This window comes from Oratosquilla oratoria, chromosome 24 (genome assembly GCF_046742065.1).
Source record: "Oratosquilla oratoria isolate Oo_2021 chromosome 24, ASM4674206v1, whole genome shotgun sequence".
NCBI classification, from domain to species: Eukaryota; Metazoa; Arthropoda; class Malacostraca; order Stomatopoda; family Squillidae; genus Oratosquilla; species Oratosquilla oratoria.
This window is the reverse complement of record NC_134800.1, coordinates 36,619,943-36,643,275: the sequence shown is the minus strand read 5'-3', so window position 1 is coordinate 36,643,275 and position 23,333 is coordinate 36,619,943. Positions and strand designations below refer to the sequence as shown.

The 23,333-nt window shown below is 40.0% G+C and overlaps 1 protein-coding gene across 5 annotated transcripts in view; it reads right to left on the bottom strand.

The window, feature by feature from the left end:
* Positions 1–2,792: 2,792 nt before the first annotated feature.
* Positions 2,793–23,333, bottom strand: part of Sec71 (ADP ribosylation factor guanine nucleotide exchange factor Sec71) — a 119,868-nt gene continuing 99,327 nt past the window's right edge. For all 5 annotated transcript variants that reach the window (XM_076207917.1, XM_076207914.1, XM_076207918.1 and 2 more), the window contains 2 exons: positions 13,190–13,443; positions 2,793–12,744 (listed from right to left, as the gene is read on the bottom strand). In XM_076207917.1, the coding sequence (XP_076064032.1) occupies positions 12,541–12,744; positions 13,190–13,443 (458 nt within the window). In that variant the 3' untranslated portion in view covers positions 2,793–12,540. The remainder of the gene's footprint in view (positions 12,745–13,189; positions 13,444–23,333) is intronic.

Below are 23,333 nucleotides of genomic sequence, written 5' to 3'. Positions count from 1 at the left end.
TAATTTATTTTATATTATTTTTGTTTTATCATTTGTCTGTTTCTCATTTATTATTAGTTATATATCAATTTATTATTATTTACTATTTACCTGTTTGTTCATTATTTAACTGTACCTATGCATTTATTTATGTATTTTGCTATTTACATTATTAGTTTTTATTTTTTATTTATTATTACAATTTTTTTTGCATCCGACCTAGATATGGACCAAGAGGTCTCCTGTCGGCATGCTTCGCCTTTGTAATCCTTTGTCTAAATACAAATTGATTTGGATTCAGTATATTTTTTTCTTCCAGATGTTTAACCCAAATGTATCACAAACCTGATGTGTTTCTATTCAAGACTAATAGAGGAAAGAGATGGATGGGCTGATTGTGCCTTTCTAGACCTGAAAAAGCTTTTGATAAGGTGCCACATAAGAAATTGCTTAAGAAATTAGAAACTGTAGGAGGAATACAGGGCAAACTACATAAGTGGATGGAAGACTTCTTGCACAAAAGAAAAATGAGAGTGGTGATAGAGACAAACATTGCAATTGGGATGAGGTGATTAGTGGAGTTCCACAAGGAACAGTACTGGGCCCAATAATGTTTGCTATATATATTGATATGGATGAAGGAATTGAAGGTTATATGAGCTTCTTCACAGACGATGCAAAAATGTTGAAAAAAGTGAACACAGAAGAAGATTGTGAATCACTGCAAAGTGATCTCAATAAAGTATGGGAATGGAGTAGGAAGTGGGAGATGGAATTCAACATTAAGTGTAGTATAATGGGATTTGAACGAAACAAAAAAAAGAATAATGGGATCATATACATTGGGAGAGGAAGAAATTAAAAAAGTGGAAAAAGAGAAGGACCTAGGAGTCATTATTATGAATAATATGTCCCCTGAGAAACATATAAACAAAATTTTTGGAGAAACTTATAACTTAAAGTCATTGTTAGATGATTGGAAGTTTTGACAGTGACTGAATATACAGTACATTCATCTTCTACATCATGCATTAGACTTCTTTGGTGGGAGTCTGTCTCGTGGCACCATGAGGTGATGAGGCAGCAGTTATTTTCTCTGAGAAGATAGGATATTCTTAAACCCCTAAATATGAGAGATGATAAAAAAAAGGGAAGCATGGGAAAATCTTCACAATCCCCACACTCAACAAAGACCCAATAGTTCCAGGATCACACTTTACTGCACTCTATCCAAAGTCATAGAACATTCTCCACAAACACAAGTCTAGATCTCACACAGATTTTTCAATGGCATCAATTCAGATAAGTCCCCACAGAGAACATTTCTTATAACACTAGACATTAGTAAGGCTTTTGATGCCATTCCCTAACACAATCTCACAAACAAAATTTACAAAACAGGCATGCACAATAATACTAAAAGAAGGCTACCCAATTATCTGGCAGGTAGAAATGCTTATGTATGTCTATGTGTCATATACATTGCACACCAGAAACTTTAGGAATGCCGTACCACAGGGCTCAGTCCTATCCCCCACACTAATCTATACATGCACAACAAACCCATACCTCAGAATTACAAATCTCTTCTTATGTAGATGACATAACAATTACATGCACACACCATAATGCAGACAAAGTTGCAGAAATACCACAGCCATACCCCAACACATTCAACACCTGGTTCACTACAAATAAGACTCAGAATAGTCCCAACCGAATCCATAGCCACACTTCTCACCAACTGGACAGCTGAACACAACATATCACACCTTTTTATCAATATCCTCATACCCCCCATGATTCTTGGTGTAACATATGGTACATCCATGTCATTCAAACAACACATCACAAACATGACAAATGCACATCTAGACTTAATGTGCTTCAGTCAATTACAGGAACAACATTCGACAAATTACAGAAACTACCACAACAGTATGTAATGTATATGCTCATTGATGAATTATTATGTGAGCCCTGCATGGACCCATAATCTCACCAAAACACCCTGCAGACCATACAAAACAAAGCCCTAAAGAGTTACAGGTTATACAAATACAACACCCACAGACCATCTACACCATAAAATGAATGTCCTCAAATTCAAGGATCACCTTGACACAAGTCACACATACACTTGCTCCAGCCTCATATAAACACAGCCCATCCACTGCATTACATGGCAGAACATCCACGAGTTTAAAAGCAAACTAAACACTGCGAGATACAAAGGCGGGACACCACGAGCATAGCTCCACTTCCCACAAAATACAACTAGGTAAATACACATGCCAAGAAACATCAAAACAACACCCAAATACTCTCTTCTCTTCCTCCAGAACCACCAGACACTAGCCTCCAGAAGCATATCTATAATTATACTGCTCACTGCTCTATCAAAAAACTGAAAGACATTACACTGCTGCATGCCAGACCCCGATATAGCATCCCTCTGAATCCTTTCCCCTCCAAAAGGACAGAATCCACCAGGTCAGACTGCAGTGCAGCCACCATCCTCCAGCCCTTCTAACATACCAGAAGAGGCTGGATGATTGCATTGCAGATAACTGTCCAGGATGCAACAATTCACCCCATACTGTACAACACATTATGGAAGACTGCATTGTACACAATCATGCATACTGACAGCACAATGTACACTCTATATTGAATTTGTGGGAAAACCCTGTTACAATTGTGGCATTTCTCAGGGAGACTGGACTGCTTGGCTAGACAGTCTAGGGAATGACAACAACAACAAATTAATATTTAACTACAAATATCCCAGAAAATGTCAATAACACAATAACTAATAGTGTAAGCATTTATTCAACAGCTCCAATATTCTTCCTCTACAGCAAACTCCAGTAATCATTATACAATCCTGGAATCAAGACTTTTACAAAACATTTTATACATTTTTATAAACAGGAGACAATGTATACACTCACACACATCCCTCTCCACCTATTCCAGCACAGAGCATCACAAGTGGTTGAAGGGCCACACTTCTAATGGCCAACCACAATCCACTCATTTATGGGGAACTGCCTATAGGCTTCAGAATTTTCTATGGCTTCTAGTGAAGGTATATGAATTAATTATATACCATAACTACACTCACTAGTAATGGAAAATGGCAGGCCTTTTTCTTGAGTACTGGTTCTTCTTTAGCTGTGGGTGTATCTTACTGTATTTAATTGCCGATAATTCAACAGAGCTTCCATTCTTGAACTATTGATGTCACACTTCAGCTGGCACCTCATACTTTGATATGTGTGTATATATATATATATATATATACATACCCCACCCCAAAGGCCCTTTCCCCCTTATCAAGTCAAAACACATACTCATAAACACAAATAAAACAAATTCAGTCAACCCTCCCTTCTCAGCACCTTAGAATGGTCACCCTGCCAACACTCCCCGTTACCCATCACAGTGCTTGGGTCAAAGGCAATGCAGCAAGGCACAACTCTTCTACAGCAGGGACCGACAGTCAGAACTAGTCTATCCCCCATCACTTCCTCTTATTGTGACCCACCCTCTACTCAAACATCTAAAACAACAGATGAGCACATTTCTTTAGGCTACATCATCCCTTCATTTGCTAATAATGTTCCTTCGTAACTTTCATCCTTTATATTATTTTCTCTGCTTGATATATTCCACATACATATCAAGCTCACCCCCTCCTAAATCTCATCCATCTATCTCATTTTCACCCTATTCCTCAAGCTCACTCCATCTGCTTTCCTTATTTTCTGTTAGTCTTAATCTTCATCCCATCCCAATTTCTTACTATCAATTATTGTAATACCTATTATATTTCTTAAACACTTCTCAAAAACATTGAATCTCTCTCTGACTCCTTCATATTCCAAGTCTCATCTTTATTTACCACCATCAGTACAATCACTGTCATACAATCTCTTTGCATTCATCCCCAAATAATTTCTCAAGACACATTTTATTTCCCCCACCATATGACCCCACTCACACCCTTCACACATTCAACCTGCAAGTATTATCATTCATTATATATCTCACAGCTTTTTTTCTCTCACATAACCTTGGAAACTAAACTTAGATGCCAGTTATGTGAAGGGAAAAAAAAAAAAATATATATATAAAAAAAAAAAAAAAAAAATCCATTATCATAGATTTCCATTTTATATTAATTTCAAAAGTCTAAAATTCCTACAGCCTTAGGGCAAAACAGCTCATTGCAAAGTGATCTGTGAATTAGTGGGCAGTCAATACCAGTAGCCATTTCATGTACTCTACTTAATTATGACCAACTACCTTTACTATCTGATCCTCTTTCTGTTATAGATGGGTCCAGCAGGATGTTACAAACCTCTTGTGATGCTTATCATTCCATTCACCATCCCTAATAGCACTTCACTCGATACAAACAAAAATCTGGATAGCACATTTGTATTTATCTTGCTAAAAAATATATAATCAGGACATATCTAAGTACATAAAGTAATGCTACAATATCCCATAAACCAGTATCATATTAGTTAGTTCTTTGTACATCCAATCATAAAATAATCTATAAACAAACCAAAAATGACAAAGCTGATATGAAATAAATAAATAAAAATAAATAAAAATAAAATAAACAACTGTCACAGCCACTACCAACCAAATCATAGTATTAAGATCTACCACCTTGGCTGGGTACCTCCCTTACAAGAGGGAAGAAACCTTTTGGTATACAGATAGGCTAGATGTAATAAAATATCTTCACTGGTTAGCAATGACATTCTTACATAAACACTTGTTCTTGACTTCAAAGTTCTGTTGATGTGTTTCCTAATTTCAAATACTCAAAAGATAAATCAAACTAAATAATAAAAAGCAATTTACAAAGCAAAATATAAGGAAAAGTAAAAGAAAATAAAAATGCATGTTTTTTTTTACTAACGAGTATGTAGCTTCTTTTAAGTTTCAGGCAATATTGATTAAAGAAATTCCAGTAAAATTTCTAATACAAATGGAATGACCTAAAACTATCTTCTATAGCTGTTTTAGCAAATTACAGTTCCAAACTAAGGCTGAAATTGGCCTTCTAGCATCAGTTATAAGTTGTAAAGCTGAAGAACAGCTACCCCGAGTACGAGTTAGATGTACGTTCAATCACTTGACGTACAATCTGACACTTTCCTCTCATTGCTAAACAGCATATGACCACACCTACAACAATACAAAATATTTAGCAAAAGAATGGGGGATAATTGATTAAAAAGTAAACATGATAATTAAATATTTAACAAAATGATCACAAATTTTTCTTCCAACATAATTCAACTAAGTTTGGCAGGAATCACAGTGCAAGTCAAAGGCAAGTGTTGAAAGGAGTGCACCTTCATGTATGATAATCTATTAGATATTTGCTAAAAGGAAAAGGTGAGAGAAGAAAATGAAGAATAAAAAATTAGGTATTTTCTATGAGCAGTCAAAGTTTTTGGTAGAATATTTTGTTTATGTAGATTTATACTAAGTGGAACCAACAGATCCTCCAAGTATTAACTGAACTGAAGACTATTGATCCACTTGACTATTCTGGAGTGCCTTTATGAACAAATTGCTTACATCATTGAAATATGCATTATTTGAAACCTAATGGAGCAATATTATCATACTTGGTGGAAACTCTAGAAAAAGTGCAAACATGGAGTACATAACATGGGCTGGTCACTGGTGCATGATGTATGACTCATCTAGACATATCATGTAGTTAACCCTCCCAATATAATGATGTAACATATTTATAATTCTATTCCCATCAATCAATCTTATTCTGTTGTTGTTGTTTTTTTTGCAACAGACGGGTTAGATGCATGATATCCCATCTGCCAAAACTATCCTTGCCCATAATATTCAACTGAACTCTCTTCCAATTTCAGTTTTATCAACTCTGCCACAAGATATAATTATCATTGAAAATAAAAATGGAAGGCAAATTGTGTATAAACAATTCTAATCCTCAAGCACACTGCTCCTTCTGTCTGGGTGCTAAATGATTCTTTATATACACATGGTATTTTAGACCAAATTATTTATCATAAGTTTCCAATAATATGGTGCACAGAGACTACTGCCATTTCTTTAGTGAAAAAAAAAAAAAAAAAAGTTACTGTGCACATTGTAACCTATTTCCTCCTTCATGTGTCGACAGCTTCACTCATGAGTAAATAAATACTGAAAAAAGTGTTATTTATACAAAGTATCAAGTATTTCTATATAGTACAGTACACAACATTTTCAGATCATAACAGAAATAGAAATACAGAAACTTACATTTATTCAACTAAAAGTTAACTAAAATATGTAGAACTAAACATATCCAAACCCTTCTCACTATACAAAGATGTTGTAATTTAGAAAGACAAAAATATATACCTATATCATCACTTTTGAACTGAGAAAAACTGCAACAACAATGAACTTTACAATAATGTCTTCTTCAAATCAATACTATATCAGCTATAACAGTGTAGCAATCACAAATCACATTAACCAGTCACGGTATCAAATGAAGTTAGTTTGAATGTATTGAGCAAAGCTACTAAAGGCGGTGCTGTTGCTCAGCTGTACACAGAACTGACCAGTTTACTCCTTACGGCCACAAGGAGCCCCTTACTAGAGGCAACAACTTGTTAGTGTTACATAGTATCCTCACATTTGCATACAATGTCTTTGAAACTTGGGAGACACACTCTGTCTCTACATAAATGTCTCCAGATGATAATACCAAAGGGTGCTTCATAAAAACTATAAAAGGAACTGCAGCCTTTGTTTCTTCACCATCCCATCACAGATGATAAACTGTCCAACATATTCCTGCAGCTTTATGTACAAAAGCAAAAGGTTATTGCCCACTGATATATATATATATATAACCTCACTTTTCATACCTTGTCACTCATTCCATCCAATTCTCATATTCATAAATAAAAAACTATGCAAAGAATTATAATTCACCCCATTTTTACAAGCAGTAGTGATCTATTTAGAAACAATATATATTCATGTGTATATATATATATATTTGTAAATATTTGTATATTCACACAACTGAGAAAGCCACTCAATATGCCAACACTTAGTTAAAAAAGTTTTTGAGTACCAATTCATTTGGATAACTTTAATTTAGACTCAGGAGAGAAATAAAGGTTCAGAGAAGATATATACAAGGAACTTGGAAAAGGGAGTTTATGGGGTCAGTGACAGAGTTGTAGATTGTTGAAAAGCTAAGATAATTACTTTATTGGGAATTTTGCAGGAATATATGGAAGCTGGAGATGACAGTACAGAAAAACCAAATACAAAATTTAATAGTGGAATGAGCTAGCACATTAGGAGTGAAGGGGAAAAAAATATCAGGAGGAACAAACAATTTAATGATGTGGATGATTGAAAAGGAATGAGACACAACTCCAAAGAAAAATTTCCATAAAAATAGAGCGAGTATGAATGTAAGAAAAAAAAATCTGGATAGGTATAATAATCATTACCTCAAATTTCAATGAATGGAAACTCAGCTTATAAAGGCTGGCACCAGTCCTCAGGTCATCCTATAGCTTTTTCTGGGAGGAAATAGTATTGCTTGTGAAAGTGGTGTATGCTATCATTTGGCAATCCTCTTATTATGAGGGAGAAAAAGGCCTTTTGGTATGTATTGGTGTGGGACTTTGTATTACCAACTTATATTAGTTGTAAAGGAAAGGGAACAGTCATTGGTTGTCAGCTTTCCTTTTGTGAAAAGGTGAAAGTAAACTCAGTCCAAGTTGACATAGAGATCTTCTACTCAGTCCAGATCAAGTGTCAGTTCCATCAGGGATCCATCTGTAGATGGAGGTGGCGCTGATGAGTTTTGAAGATGAGTGGCAGGGAGGTTATTCTATCTGATGTCTGTCTTCCAATCCATCACTTGCAGGCACCTATTGTTATTCAGTTTTAAGATGGAGAATACAGGAAGTAAGTAGTGAAGCCACGTAGGAAGAAGAAACCAGTATGTGGGATGAGCATAGGTACAAGAATGACTAAAAGGACACATGTGGGCAAAAGATGTGACAGCAGTGGGCAGAAGGAAAGATGGGTCACATAAAAATATAAACCTCATACAGGTGCAAGAGTGTGAAAAGAAAGGAGTGTGAGGATCAATCAGTCCATAGCCCTGAGGAACCTAACTACAGCCATTGGTTGGCCTATAGGTCACTCACTTCAGAAAGAAATTCTGTAATGCTGAGATGGCTGATTGTACAGCAGTATAAGATAAGTCTGTGTCTTCTGTGTAGTGACTGCATCTGGAGTAGATGTTGTTTATTTCTGGGCCAATTTTGTGTTGGTATTGTCTGACATCATGCCTGCTAGTGGTGGACTTGTAACAAATAGACAGACACTACCCACCAAAACTAAATCACACAGTTATCTGCTGACCTCACTCCCATCCAGGGGTGAGGCCCAAGTGTCCAGTATATGATCTCTGGTACAGGCCCATGTAGTTGGTCATTAGAAACAGGGAATGATATAACCAGTGGGTTAATGGAAACACAGGGGTGAAGATGTTGGCCTAATGCTTGTGGGTATCAGTGAGGATTGAGAAAAGGGGGTTTGAAATGGGAGAAAAGAGTAGGCTGATGGTTGAGAGAGTTGGACTGTAGAGTAAGGACAGAGCTTAGCAGAAGGGCACAGTGCCAAGATGGAGGGTAAAAGAATCAGATTGCAGGAAAAAGTAAGCAGTGAGAATAAGGAGATCAACAGGAGAGAGGAGGAAAACTGCAAAAGTGAAGTGGAAAAATATAGTATGAGAAGAAAGGAAAGTAGGTTGACAGTTCAAATGAGATGTGGAACCTGCATCTGTGTAGTTCTGTGAGATTGACACTGGAGAGAATTATCTTCTCACTCTCTATTTTCAAAAACCATCAACAATCTCACCATCTACAGATTTAGTCCTGAGGGCAATTAGTCTTTATTTTTTTTCACTAGGAGAGTTGACTATGGGAAACTGCTGTCCTCCTAGATAGTAACGCAGAACATAACCCACAAAACAAAACTTATAAAAATCCAACATTTCTTCCCAGATATCTGTGAGGGTGCCAGAGGTTTATTGCCAACTACTATGGGTCTGGATGGATGCCATGCAGAATGTCTGAAAAAGGGAGGTCAAGTGATGGTGGACTGGTTGGTGAGGTTATTTAATGTTTGCTGGAGAGAGGGTAGAGTACCGGAGGACTGGAGGAGTGCCTGTATAGTTCCTCTTTACAAGGGAAAAGGGGACAAGTGTGAATGTAGTAGTTTCAGAGGGATTAGCTTGTTGAGTGTAGTTGGGAAGGCTTATGGGAGGATCTTGATTGAGAGAATTAGGAGAGGAACAGAAGGAGTAATTGGTGAGGAACAGTGTCGATTTAGGACAGGTAGAGGTTGTGTAGATCAGATCTTTGTGGTAAGACAGATATGTGAGAAAGCTATAGGAAAGGGGAGGGATGTTTTTTGGGCTTTTATGGATCTGGAAAAGGATTATGATAGGGTAGACAGAAAGGCACTGTGGGAGGTTATGCAGATTTATGGGATAGGAGGAAAGCTTTTGGGAGCTGTCAAGAGTTTTTATGAGAGTAGTAGAGCTTGTGTCAGGATTGGAAATGGAGAGAGTGAGTGGTTTGAGGTAAAGGTGGGACTTCGTCAAGGATGCGTTATGTCGCCCTGGCTGTTCAACTTATACATGGATGGGGTGGTGCGAGAGGTGAATGCAAGGGTAGTGGGTCAGGGATTGGAGATGGTTAAAGAAAATGGAGAAAAGTGGGAGGTGAGCCAGCTGTTGTTTATGGACGACACTGCGCTTGTGGCAGGATCGGAGGAGGGATTGAGGAAGCTGGTGGCAGAGTTTGGGAGAGTATGTGATAGAAGAAAGCTAAAGATAAATGTGGGCAAATGTAAGGTGATGAGATGTACAAGGGGTGAAAGTGGCAGTCGACTGGAAGTGAACATTAAGGGAGAGCGACTGGAGGAAGTGGATAGTTTTAGATACTTGGGTGCAAGTGTAGCAGGAAAAGGTGGAGTGAAGGTGGAGGTAGAATGTAGATTGAGAGAAGCGAGTAAATGCCTTGGTGGATTAAAGAGTGTAATGAGGAATAGACATTTAGGAATGGATGCAAAGAGGAGACTGTATGAAGGAGTGATTGTGCCAACAGCACTGTATGGGGCAGAAACGTGGAACATAAGAGAAGAAGAGAGAAGGAGTTTGAATGTGTTTGAGATGAGGTGTCTGAGAAGTATGATGGGGGTTACTAGGCTGGATAGAGTGAGAACTGAGGAGGTGAAGAGGAGAACAGGGGTGAAAAAGGAGCTAGGAGATAGGGTTGATGAAAGAATATTAGGATGGTTTGGACACATGGAAAGAATGAGTGAAGACTAGTAAAAGAAGTATGGAAGGCAGATGTGGAGGGAGTGAACATGAGGGGATGTCCTAGGATGAGGTGGATGGATGGGATGAAGGGGGGCTTTGGGGAAGAGGGAAATGTCTGTTGAGGAAGGAAGGGAGAGGACGGAAGACAGAGGTGAGTGGAGAATGGTTGTATATGGATGATGTTGTGATTGCATGAGGAGGAATGGGTGGGGGGTGGGGGGTGAGGTAGTATGTGTGAGCAAATTTTGACGCAGCCCGAAGGGATTTCTCCCCGTCCTCTCCTTATATGCAAGGGGGGACGGAGAGGGGGGGTCGCCGATTAAATGAAGCGGCCTTGCTGTGGATGTGCTGTGTCTTGCGACACTGCTTCTGACCCAGGGCGGTGGGCAAGGTGCAGGGATGACCCGTCATCCAGGAGGTGCTCAGATGAGTTGTGTGGAGTGTATTTAGGGATGAAATGGGTGGGAGTGTTTTTATGCCTTTCCCTTTTTGGCTACCTCCCTTGAAAGGGGGAAAAAGCCTTGGTATATGTATGTACTATGGGGTTGTAGGTTTTCAGTCATTGAAACTTGAAGCATCAGTCATTAAGATACCTTGGTCAGCTCAGCTGTTTTGTTTAACCACGAGAGCTGTCAGTGACTATGGTAATAGTATTGCAATAATAGCGAGGTAGGTGAATAAGATCTTACAAGATGGGGAATAAATAATTTCCGGAAGGCAAGTGGTCAGTTACTGGCTGCAATTAGAATGTTGCAAGAATTGGTGATTAAAAAGATTTTAGGTCAGTAATATGTGGCAGGGGTGGGTCACTGACCATTTGTTGGAGGAAAGAAAATGTGAAAGAATAATGTATGTATACAAATGTAAGAATGGAAAGCAGAGGTGGATGAAGTGAACATGAGGGGGCAACCAAGGATGAGATGGATGGATAGGGTAAAAGGGGCATTGGGAAAGAGGGGAATGTCTGTTGAGGAAGGATGGGAGAAGACAGAAGATAGGGGTGAGTGGAGAATGGTTGTGTATGGATGATACTGTGATGCATGGAAGGGAGTGGGTGGAGAATGGGGGTGTGAGGGAGCATGTGTGAATGATATTTTGACACAGCCTGAAGGGATTTCTCCCCGTCTTCTCTTTTTCTGCATGAGGGGATGGAGAGAGGGGTCGCCAATTAAAGGAAGCCACCTTGTTGTGGATGTACTGTGTCTTGCTACATTGCTTCGGACCCAGGGCAGTGGGTGAAATGCAGAGATGACCCATCATCCAGGAGGAGCCAAGATAAGAGGGAGGGACAGGGGTGAATGGGAGTGGAGCTTGTGGGGATGGAATGGGTACTAGTGGAATTTATGCTTTTGTTTTTTGGCTACCTTCCTTGTAAGGGGGAAAAAGCCATTGGTATATGTATGTATGATATACAAAAGTAATGAAGGTGAATGACTGAGGAAATGGACTAGTAAGGTAGGAGAATGGTAAGCAAAAGGGGTTACAGAAATGAAAAATATATATGATATACTGAGCACATGTATGCATATGTGTACATGATTGAGTGTACATGTATGACTGTGTGTACATCCATGTGTCAGGGTGATTATGTGGGTGTTTGTATGTACAAGTGCATATCTGTGATTCACCACAGTCTTGGATCATGTGTTGGACTTGTGATCAACAGCTATTACCCTCCTGGATGAGAGCTCAGAGCTTGTATAGGGCCTGATTTATGGGTAATGCTGTGACATTACACACACACACACACACACACACACAACTCCTTGCCCACCAGAATTGGAGTGCCTGCTCACAGTGCAATGATATCGAAAAATTTTCAGCCCTGGGCAGGACTCAAACTCTGATTGCAAAAATAGTGGTTGAGAATGGTACCACTGCACTTTCAAGCTCGTGTATGTGTGAGAATGCATTAGAGTACATGCATTAGTATGAGATTTTAAGACCTGTATGTACTAATGAGTAAACATGTGTATGCACACTATTGTGTATGTCTTTCTGTGCACACAAATGCATTCATGTACTGGAAAGATAATTTTCCAAGCCCTGTACTCCAAGTGCTGGACTTCCATGCATTCATAGCTCTCTCATCCTGAGCACATTCATGCAACAACACATCTAAATTTCTACAGCTATCACTGTTCTGGTTGCCCCCTGTCTTTGGTGGTCGAAGTGATGGATGAGGTGGATACAGTATGGCGGATACTCTGGTGTGTGATATCAAAGACGATGCCAATGCGGAGGAAAAAACGTCGTAGGACGGCTCGTAACTCTGGTTTGAGGTTAAAGCACATGATCTCGCAGAGGAATGGGTAGTAGTTGGAGGCATGTGCTGCAAACTGCAAATAAAAAGAACATTAGCATGCATTTTTTAACAGACATACACGAGTTAAAAGTATACAGATATAGGAATACTGCAAAAACCATAAAGAAGCAATCCTGATAATGAATTATATATACCAATTTCTTATTCTTTCATTTCACAACCTGGACTAGAAAATTGAGTTGAAATAATTCAAGTTACAATTCTGCATTTCAACCATCAAAGTACTTTCGATGTCAAATGCATTACAGGTATAACATCAACCTTCTGGACAATGATGGTCCAAAACCTAACATGGAAAGACATGGTACCCCAAAAATACAGCCCCAACCCTATAAATTACAATTAAATACACAATTGCATATATGCTTTCGTTCCAAGCCTAGTTATGTTTGGCATTTAAAAATATGCTAAACATATCTTAGCACAATGAAGCACATAGTATTAAATGAATAACACACCTGTTCATTGGACATCTTGTGAATATTAGTAAGGAAGAGCAGAATGAGATTGGTCCAGGCTTCTCGATGCACCTCTGGAAGTGAAAGGAAATACTCCAACCCAGATCTGCATACTGATATCAGCCTTTCTTGCACCTGTGGCCAACACTCCTCCCTACTTGGGTCATTGAGCATCTTGAAGAGGATACGGAGAGCACAGGCTAAGGACTGAGTCTCCTGCTTCAACAGATTTGGTTTCATACTGCCTTTAAAACCTGAAATAACAAATGTCAAGCATACATCCAAGATAAGCAAATTAATTCAAAGGTAAAGAGTTAATACAACTTTATTTTTCATAACTAAACAACCCCCAATCTAATCATCTGTTACCCAGAAACTGCGTTGGCCAGGTGTGGAAGATGAAAATCCTCAACACTTCCACTTCCATCACTTGTATTCTTGTCACTCCTTTCCATTTCAACCACACAAGGATTGCAGCTAATTATTTTTCCAGTATGTACATACATATACCAAGGATTCCCCCACCCCCCTTACAAGGGAGGTAGCCAAAGTCAAAAGGCATAATTTCACCACCACTGATTTCATCCCAACCAATTCCACTTCCATTCACCATCCCTCTCATCTTGGCTCCTCATGGATGATGGGTCATTCCTGCATCTTGCCCATCACCTTGGGTCAGAAGCAATGCAGCAAGACAAAGCACATCCACAGCAAGGCTGCTTCATTTGATTGGTGACCCCACCCCCACCTCCATCCCCTCATGTAGAAATATTGAAGACAGGGAGAAATCCTTTTGGGCTGTGTCAAAATATCATTCACACATAATAACTCCCTAATCCCCCTTCCTATACCCCACCCATTTCCTTCCATACATCACAGTACCATCCATACACAGCCATTCTCCACTCACCCCTATCCTCCACCTTCTCCCTTCCTTCCTCAACAGGCATGCCCCTCTTGCTCAATGCCACTTTACATCCATCCATCTCATCCTCAGTCATCCCCTAATGTTCACTCCATCCACCTCTGCCTTCCACACTTCTTTTACTAATTTTTCTTCACTTGTTTTATCCGTGTGTCCAAACCATCCCAATTCTTTTTCATCAACCCTATCTTCCATCTCCTTTTCCACCCATGCTCTCATCCTCACCTCTTTTCTCACTCTATCCAACTTTGTAATCCCTACCATACTTCTCAGACATTTCATCCCAAATATATTATAACTCTTCCTCTCCTATGTTCAATCTCTCTGCCCCATACAGTGCTGTTGGCACAATCCCTCCTTCATGTGGACAAAAGAAGATGCATTGTGATCTACAGTATTAAAGAAAAGCATGATGTTCCTAGGTATCAGAGAGAACGAGAAGAAAAAGAGATTGCAAAAGAGATTTTGAAGGAGATTTAAGAGGAGAATCAAACCCAGGATAAAGAAATTGAAGAAACATATAGGATGGGTAGATACTCAAAAGAAAAACAATATAGGCAACTAAAAGTAAAACTTAGGTCACAAATGATAGCAGAGGAAGTACTACCCAGAACAGCAAAACTAGCAAATAGTGAAAATCACAAAAACGTATGGATAAAGAAAGAAATGAGTGAAGAAAAAGGAAAGGAAAAGGAGCTTAGAAATGAAGCAAAGGAAAAAATGAAAAAAGAGGTAAAGGTGGGACTTCATCAGGGATATGTTATGTCGCCCTGGCTGTTCAATCTATAGATGGATGGGGTGGTGCGAGAGATGAATTCAAGGGTAGTGGGTCAGGGGTTGGAGATGGTTAAAGAAAATGGAGAAAAGTGGGAAATAAGCCAGTTTTTGTTTGCTGACGACATTGCGCTTGTAGCTTTTACTATTTTTAGGAATGTCCCCTGTGGGGCTACAGGTAGCAGGACTTCTAATCTTATCTCCTGTCCCATTTTTTGTTGCCTCTTACGACTCAAGTGGGAAGACTTGGTGGTAGCATTCTTTCCCCCCACTACAGGGTAGGCGAAAAAAGGAAATAAATATTGAGAGAAATAGTACAAGACAGTAACAAGGGGTTGGGGGACAGCATAACAGAAGGACAGTTGCAGTCTAATAAAAGTGTCATGATTTCTCTATGAACAGAGTCTTCCTCTATCACAGACAAAATGATGTGTGGCTCTGGTCTGTAGGGGCACCCCATATAGACCCTAAAGTATCAGCTGCATGCTACTTTGCCACAATAACATGCATCCAATACCCCAGATGGGGATGCTTGAATTAATAATAGCTAATAAAATCAGAGATCACACCAAAAGACATAATTTGATTAGTGACTCACAGCATGGTTTCTCCAAGAGTAAGTCATGTGTAACTAATCTTCTGTCTTTTTACAGGAAAGTATATAAGGCGTCAGACAACAATGATAGTTACGATGTTTACCCTGGCTTTAGTAAAGCGTTTGACAAGGTGCCCCACCAGAGACTACCAAATAAAATCAAAGCCCATGGCATAGGAGGAAATGTGTTTGAATGGATTAGAGCTTGGACCAGTGACAGAAAACAGCAGGTCACCATAAATGGTGTAAAATCCAAATGGGAGAGTGTTTCTAGTGGAGTTCCCCGGAGCTCAGTTTTGGGTCCCTTATTGTTCACCATGTACATAAACGATTTGGACAATGGGATTAATAGTGATATAAGTTTGTGGACAACACTAAAATAGGATGCCTAATTAGGTCAGGAGACAACACAAAGATTCTGCAGGAAGATCTTAGCATATTGTTCACATAATCAGTGAAATGACAAATGGACTTCAATGTCTCAAAGTGCAGAATGCTAAATGTAGGGCTACACAACCCTGAAAACAAATATAGCTTAGATTACATGTTTTTATAGAAAACTGAGTGTAAGAGAGACTTGGGAGTTCTAGTAAGTCCTGACCTTAAATCCAGGAAACAGTGCATTAGTACATACATATACCAAAGGCTTTTTCCCCCTTACAAGGGAGGTAGCCAAAAAGAAAAAAGCATAAAAACCATTCCCACCCAATCCATCCCCTATACACTCCACTCCCCTCCACCCTCTCTCTTATCTTGGCACCTCCTGGATGAATGGTCATCCCTGCATCTTGTCCACTGCCCTGGGTCAGAGGCCGTGTTGTAAGACACAGCATATCCACAGCAAGGCTGCTTCATTAAATCGGTGACCCCCCCTCTCTGTCCCCTCATGCAGAAAAGGAGAAGACGGGGAGAAATCCCTTCGGGCTGCATCAAATTTTTCTCACACATACTACCTCACCCCCTTTCCATTCCACTTCATGCATCACATCATCATTCATATACAACCATTCTCCATTTACCTCTGTCTTCTGTCCTCTCCTGTCCTTCCTCAACAGACATTCCCCTTTTCCCCAAAGCCCCCTTCACCCCATCCATCCATCTCATCCTAGGTCACCCCCTCATGTTCACTCCCTCCACATCTGCCTTCCATACCTCTTTTACTAGTCTTTCTTCACTCATTCTTTCCATGTGTCCAAACCATCCCAATACTCTTTCATCCACCCTATCTCCCATCTCCCTTACCACCTCTGTTCTCCTCCTCACTTCCTCATTTCTTACTCTATCCAGCCTAGTAACCCCCATCATACTTCTCAGACACCTCCAGGGCTGTGGAGTCGGAGTCGGAGTCGTGGAGTCGGAAGCAATTATGGTGTCACTGGAGTCGGAAGCAATTACGGTGTCACTCGAGTCGGAGTCGGTAAAATATACCAACTCCGACTCCAGTTAAATTTACATTTTATAAGGCCTTCGTTTAGTCTGTAGAGTTATGCAGTGCACACTCCTTATAAGTAGATTATATAATTTTTTTTATACATACATACATATACCAAAGGCTTTCCCCACCTAAACAGTGGGTAGCCAAAAAGAAAAAGGCATAGAAACCACTCCTACCCATTCCATTTCCTATAAATTCCATTCCCCTCCACCCTCCTCCCTCCCTCTTATCTTGGCACCTCCTGGATGACAGGTCATCCCTGCATCCTGTCCACTGCCATGGGTCAGAAGCAGTGTCGCAAGACACAGCACATCCACAGCAAGGCCGCTTCATAAACTTGGAGGAGGAGGAGGAGGAGGAGGAGGAGGAGGAGGAGAGGAGAAGAGGGTGAAGGTCGAGGAAGAGGGTGAAGGTCGAGGAAGAGGGTGAGGGGTCGTCCAGCGATTGAGGGGAAAGAGGAGACGATGATGTGACATATGGTGATCTTGGGAGAGCTAATGCTGACGGGGAGCAAGGGGGAGGTAAATGGGGGGGGAGGAAGGGAGGAAGAGTAAGAGAGAAAGGAAGGGAGGACGGGAGGGAGGAAGGGAGGAAGGGAGGGAGGAAGAGAGGGAGGAAGAGAGGAAGGAAGAGAGGAAGGAAGAGAGGAAGGAAGAGAGGAAGGAAGAGAGGGAGGGAGGGAGGGAGGGAGGGAGGAAGGAGGGAGGGAGGGAGGGAGGAAGAGAGGGAGGGAGGGAGGAAGAGAGGGAGGGAGGGAGGAAGAGATAGGAAGGGAGGGAGGGAGGAAGAGATAAGGAGGAAGGGAGGGAGGGAGGAAGGAAGAGAGGGGGAGGGAGGAAGAGAGGGAGGAGGGAAGTGAGGAAAGAAGACAGGGAGAAATCCCTTTGGGCTGTGTCAAATTTTTTTTCTCATACATACTTCCTCACCCCCCACCCACTCCCTCTCATGCATCACAGCATCATCTATACACAACCCCTCTCCATTCACCCCTATCTTCTGTCCTCTCCCGTCCTTCCTCCACAAACATTCCTCTATTTTGTAATGCCCCTTTCACCCCATCCATCCATCTCATCCTAGGACGCCCCCTCATATTTACTCCTTCCACCTCTGCCTTCCACATTTCTTTTACTAATCTTTCTTCACTCATTCTTTCCATGTGTCCAAACCATCCTAATACTCTTTCCTCAACCCTATCTCCCAGTTCCCTTTCCACCCCTGTTCTCCTCCTCACTTCTCACTCTATCCTGCCCATTAACCCCTATCATACTTCTCAGACATTTTATCTCAAACACATTCAAACTCCTCTCTTCCTCTCTCATGTTCCATGTTTCTGCCCTGTACAATGCTGTTGGCACAATCACTCCTTCATATAACCTCCTCTTAGCATCCATTCCCAGATGTCTATTCCTCATTACACATGTTAATCCACCAAGGCATTTACTCGCTTCTCTTAATCTACATTCTACCTCCACCCCCACTCCTCCCTTTCCTGCCACAATCGCACCCAAGTATCTAAAACTATCCACTTCCTCCAGTCTTTCACTCTTAATGCTCACTTCCAGCCTGCTTTCACTCTCTTTCCTTGTACATATCATCACCTTACTTTTACCCACATTTATCTTCAGCTTCCTTCTTTCACACACCTTCTCAAACTCTGTCACTAACTTCCTCAATCCCTCCTCTGATCCTGCTACAAGCGCAGTGTCGTCAGCAAACAACAACTGGCTCACCTCCCATTTTTCTCCATTTTCTTTAATCATCTCCAATCCTTGACCCACTACCCTTGCATTCACCTCTCGCACCACCCCATCCATGTAAAGATTGAACAGCCAGGGCGACATAACACATCCTTGACGAAGTCCCACCTTTACCTCAAACCATTCACTCTTTCCATTTCTAATCCTAACACAAGCTCTACTACTCTCGTAAAAACTCTTGACTGCTCTTAACAGCTTTCCTCCTATCCCATATATCTGCAGTACCTCCCACAGTGCCTTCCTGTCTACCCTGTTATAAGCCTTTTCCAGATCCATAAAAGCCCAAAAACATCCTTACCTTTTCCTATAGCTTTCTCACATATCTGTCTTACCACAAAAATCTTATCTACACAACCCCTACCTGTCCTAAACCCACACTGTTCCTCACCAATTACTCCCTCTGTTCCTCTCCTAATCCTCTCAATCAAGACCCTCCCATAAGCCTTCCCAACTACACTCAGCGAGCTGATCCCTCTGAAACTACTACACTCACACTTGTCCCCCTTTCCCTTGTAAAGCGGAACTATACAGGCACTCCTCCAGTCCTACTGCACTCTACCCTCTCTTAAACAAACATTAAATAACCTCACCAGCTAGTCCACCATTACTGTACCTCCTTTCTCATCGTCTTATCTTCGTGGTCATTCCACTAAACCCCCAAAACGTCTTTGTGCAAAGCTGGCTTTCAAATCTATACATAGACTGATACACATCCAAAGTATTACTTGAATAAATTAAACACCTCCATTTTACACCTTCTGTTGACACAGTCACGGTAGCTGTAATATTACTGTTGAGTTCCATATGCATCGTTTCCATCACTCCATCAGTTTGGTGGTTTCTCCCACTGCTGTGTTGCCAAACAGTAGGATAATTATGATTTCAACTGTAGACTATCACAATAATACTAGCTCTTCTCTCCTTTCCCCTTCTTTTTTCCCCTCTATACTTTTTAACAATGAATTATTGAAATAAGGATATTTAAAGTTGAAAAAAAAAAAATGTCACATTTCAAACATGTTCAGCTGTATCTTGTTTTGTACTCGTATCGATAAGATTTCCAGAACCAGAGTAATGTCCATCGCAATAATCGCATAGCAGTATCAGTATGTAGTTAAACCAAGAGGTACTTGTGCCAGTAATTTCAGTACATTAAGACAAAAGAAGGTATGAAAACATATGAAGTATAATGATACCCAAAAAGTATGTATGATACATATACCTTTCAGTATCATACATGTTCAGCTGTAACACTCAACCTTGTACCGTACTTGTATCAATAAGGTTTATTTGCTCTATATTTACTGTTTCCTTTCAAGAAATTTGCCTAAATTTCTTTTATAAAGTATTTTTAATTTTTTTTTGTATTTGCAAAACTATATATGTAAAAAAAATCTTACATTATATTTTTTTATTATTAGGTTTGTATAGCCTTTACAAAGGTTATATTTAAACTTTTGTTATAAAGAACAGTATTTTTGTTTTTGAAATGCACTTATCACTTATTTGCAAAGATTTATATTATGCCAAATGTCTTACATTATAGAATTCTTTTTTTTTTTTTTACTAAATTTTCTTCAATATCCTTTCAAATTTTTTTGTCTCTACTTCAGTTATAAAGTATGAAGAGGTCAAACATAGGAAAGCCACACTTTAACATATATATTCATTCTTTGATATAAACCAGTTATAATGATATAAGTCTACTAAAGATTGGAACGTATGTGTGTTGTATAGGCTTTATAAAATATGTAGGCCATAATCAGTTAATTAGGTACATGAAGAGGAGTCGGAGGTGCCAAAAATAGAGGAGTTGGAGGTTTTGTGTTCCGACTCCACAGCACTGGACACCTTATCTCAAACACATTTAAAGTCCTCTCTTCTTCTCTTATGTTCCATATTTCTGCTCTGTACAGTGCTGTTGGCACAATCACTCCTTCATACAATCTCCTCTTAGCCTCCATTCCCAAATGTCTATTCCTCATTACACTTTTTAATCCACCAAGGCATTTACACTCTTCTCTCAATCTACATTCTACCTCCACCACTCCTCCCTTTCCTGCCACATTTGCACCCAAGCATCTAAAACTATCCACTTCCTCCAGTCGCTCTCCCCGAATACTCACTTCCAGTCTGCTGCTACTTTCACCCTTGTACATCTCATCACCTTACTTTTACCCACATTTAGTGCCAGGGATAAAGCTGACAGAGCATTAAGTTTCATTGCTAGAACTGTTATGAATAGAAGTGCAGAGGTGATTATCAAACTCTAGCATTAGACCCATCCCTGACTATGTGATACAGTTTTGGTCTCCATCCTATAGAATGGACATCAATTCACTAGAATCAGCAGAGAGGAGAATGACCAAAATTGATACATGGGCTCAGAAATTTACCTTATGAGTAGAGGCTTAAGCACCTTTTTACCTCATCATAACCAGCAGCCAATACCCCAGAGGGGTAAAGAATACTGCCACCAAGTGTGCCCACTTCATTCATAAAAGGCAGCAAAAATGGGGCAGAGGATAGGACAAAGCATAGTGCTGTCTGTAGCCATAAAGGAAGGGGGAGGGAAAAAAAAATATATATATATATATATATATATATATATATATATATATTAAAGGGGCTGGGAGGAATTTTTTAACCAGAACCCTAAGGTTTGTGACTTTTAATGTGTGGATGTGGTACAGATGAGAGTAAAAGGGAAGACATATGCAGTATGTTTGTGAGAAGAAAGATGTGTTGGCATTGAGTGAAACTAAATTGAAAGGGACGGGTGAGTTTGAGTTTCAGACTGTAGAGGGGAGGATGTCAGGAGTGAGGAGAGGATGAGGAAAAGAAAGGGTGGCTATACTAGTAATTGAAGAGACAGGTAAGCATGTAATGGAGTGGAAGGTTTCTTCAAGATTAACGTGGATGAAGCTGAAATTGGGAAGAAAGATGTATTTACCTAGTTGTATTATATGGATTTGGAAAAGGCTTGAGACAGGGTAGACAAGAAGGCACTGTGGGAAGTATTGCAGATATATAGGATAGGAGGAAAGCTGTTAAGAGCAGTCAAGAGTTTTTATGAGAGTAGTAGAGCTTGTGTTAGGATTAGAAATGGAGAGAGTGAGTGGTTTGAGGTAAAGGTGAGACTTCGTCAGGGATGTGTTATGTCGCCCTGGCTGTTCAATCTATACATGGATGGGGTGGTGCGAGAGGTAAATGCAAGGGTAGTGGGTCAGGGGTTGGAGATGGTTAAGGGAAATAGAGAAAAATGGGAGATAAGTCAGCTGTTGTTTGCTGACGACACTGCGCTTATAGCATGATCAGAGGAGGGGTTGAGGAAGTTAGTGTTAGGAGAGGATGAGGAAAAGAAAGGGTGGCTATACTAGTAATTGAAGAGACAGGTAAGCATGTAATGGAGTGGAAGGTTTCTTCAAGATTAACGTGGATGAAGCTGAAATTGGGAAGAAAGATGTATTTACCTAGTTGTATTATATGGATTTGGAAAAGGCTTGAGACAGGGTAGACAAGAAGGCACTGTGGGAAGTATTGCAGATATATAGGATAGGAGGAAAGCTGTTAAGAGCAGTCAAGAGTATCTATGAGAGTAGTAGAGCTTGTGTTAGGATTAGAAATGGAGAGAGTGAATGGTTTGAGGTAAAGGTGAGACTTCGTCAGGGATGTGTTATGTTGCCCTGGCTGTTCAATCTATACATGGATGGGGTGGTGCGAGAGGTGAATACAAGGGTAGTGGGTCAGGGGTTGGAGATGGTTAAGGAAAATAGGGAAAAGTGGGAGATAAGCCAGCTGTTGTTTGCTGATGACACTGCACTTGTAGCAGGATCAAAGGAGGGGTTGAGGAAGTTTGTGACAGAGTTTGGGAAGGTGTGTGAAAGAATGATGCTTATGATAAATGTGGGTAAAAGTAAGGTGATGAGATGTACAAGGGGAGAGAGCAGCAGCAGGCTGGAGGTGAGTATTAAGGGAGACTGGAGGAAGTGGATATTCTTAGATATTTGGGTGCAAATGTGGCAGGAAAGGGAGGAGTGGGGGTGGAGGTAGAATGTAGATTGAGAGAAGCAAGTAAATACCATGGGGGATTAAAAAGTGTAATGAGAAATAGACATTTGGGAATGGATGCTAAGAGAAGATTGTATTTACCTAGTTGTATTATACGGGAAGGGAGCTATGCTTGTGGTGACCTGTCTTTGTATCTTTCAGCATCAAGTTTATTCTTAAAATCGTGAATAGTATTTGCACACACTGTTTTTTCATCTAAGTTATTCCATATATCCAGCATTCTGTGTGGGAAGCTATTCTTTTTCCTATCTCTTCTAGTTGTCCTTTTTGAGTTTCTTTTCATGACCTCTTGTTTTTCCATTGTCATCTTTTAATAAATCTTTTCTGTCAAGGATTTCCATTCCTTTCATGATTCTATATATAGTCAGTAGATCACCTCTTTCTCTTCTTTGCTCTAGTGTTGGTAGTTCTAGCTTCGATAATCTTTGTTCGTATGTTAATTTGGAAAGAGCTGGGGCCAACTTTGTTGTTGCTCTGTGTATTCTTTCTATTTTTTTTTATATTCTTTTTAGTACTGGGTGTCCATAGTGTCGCTGCATATTCCAGTTTTGGTCTAATCAATGTGACTAATATTCTTTTTATCATTT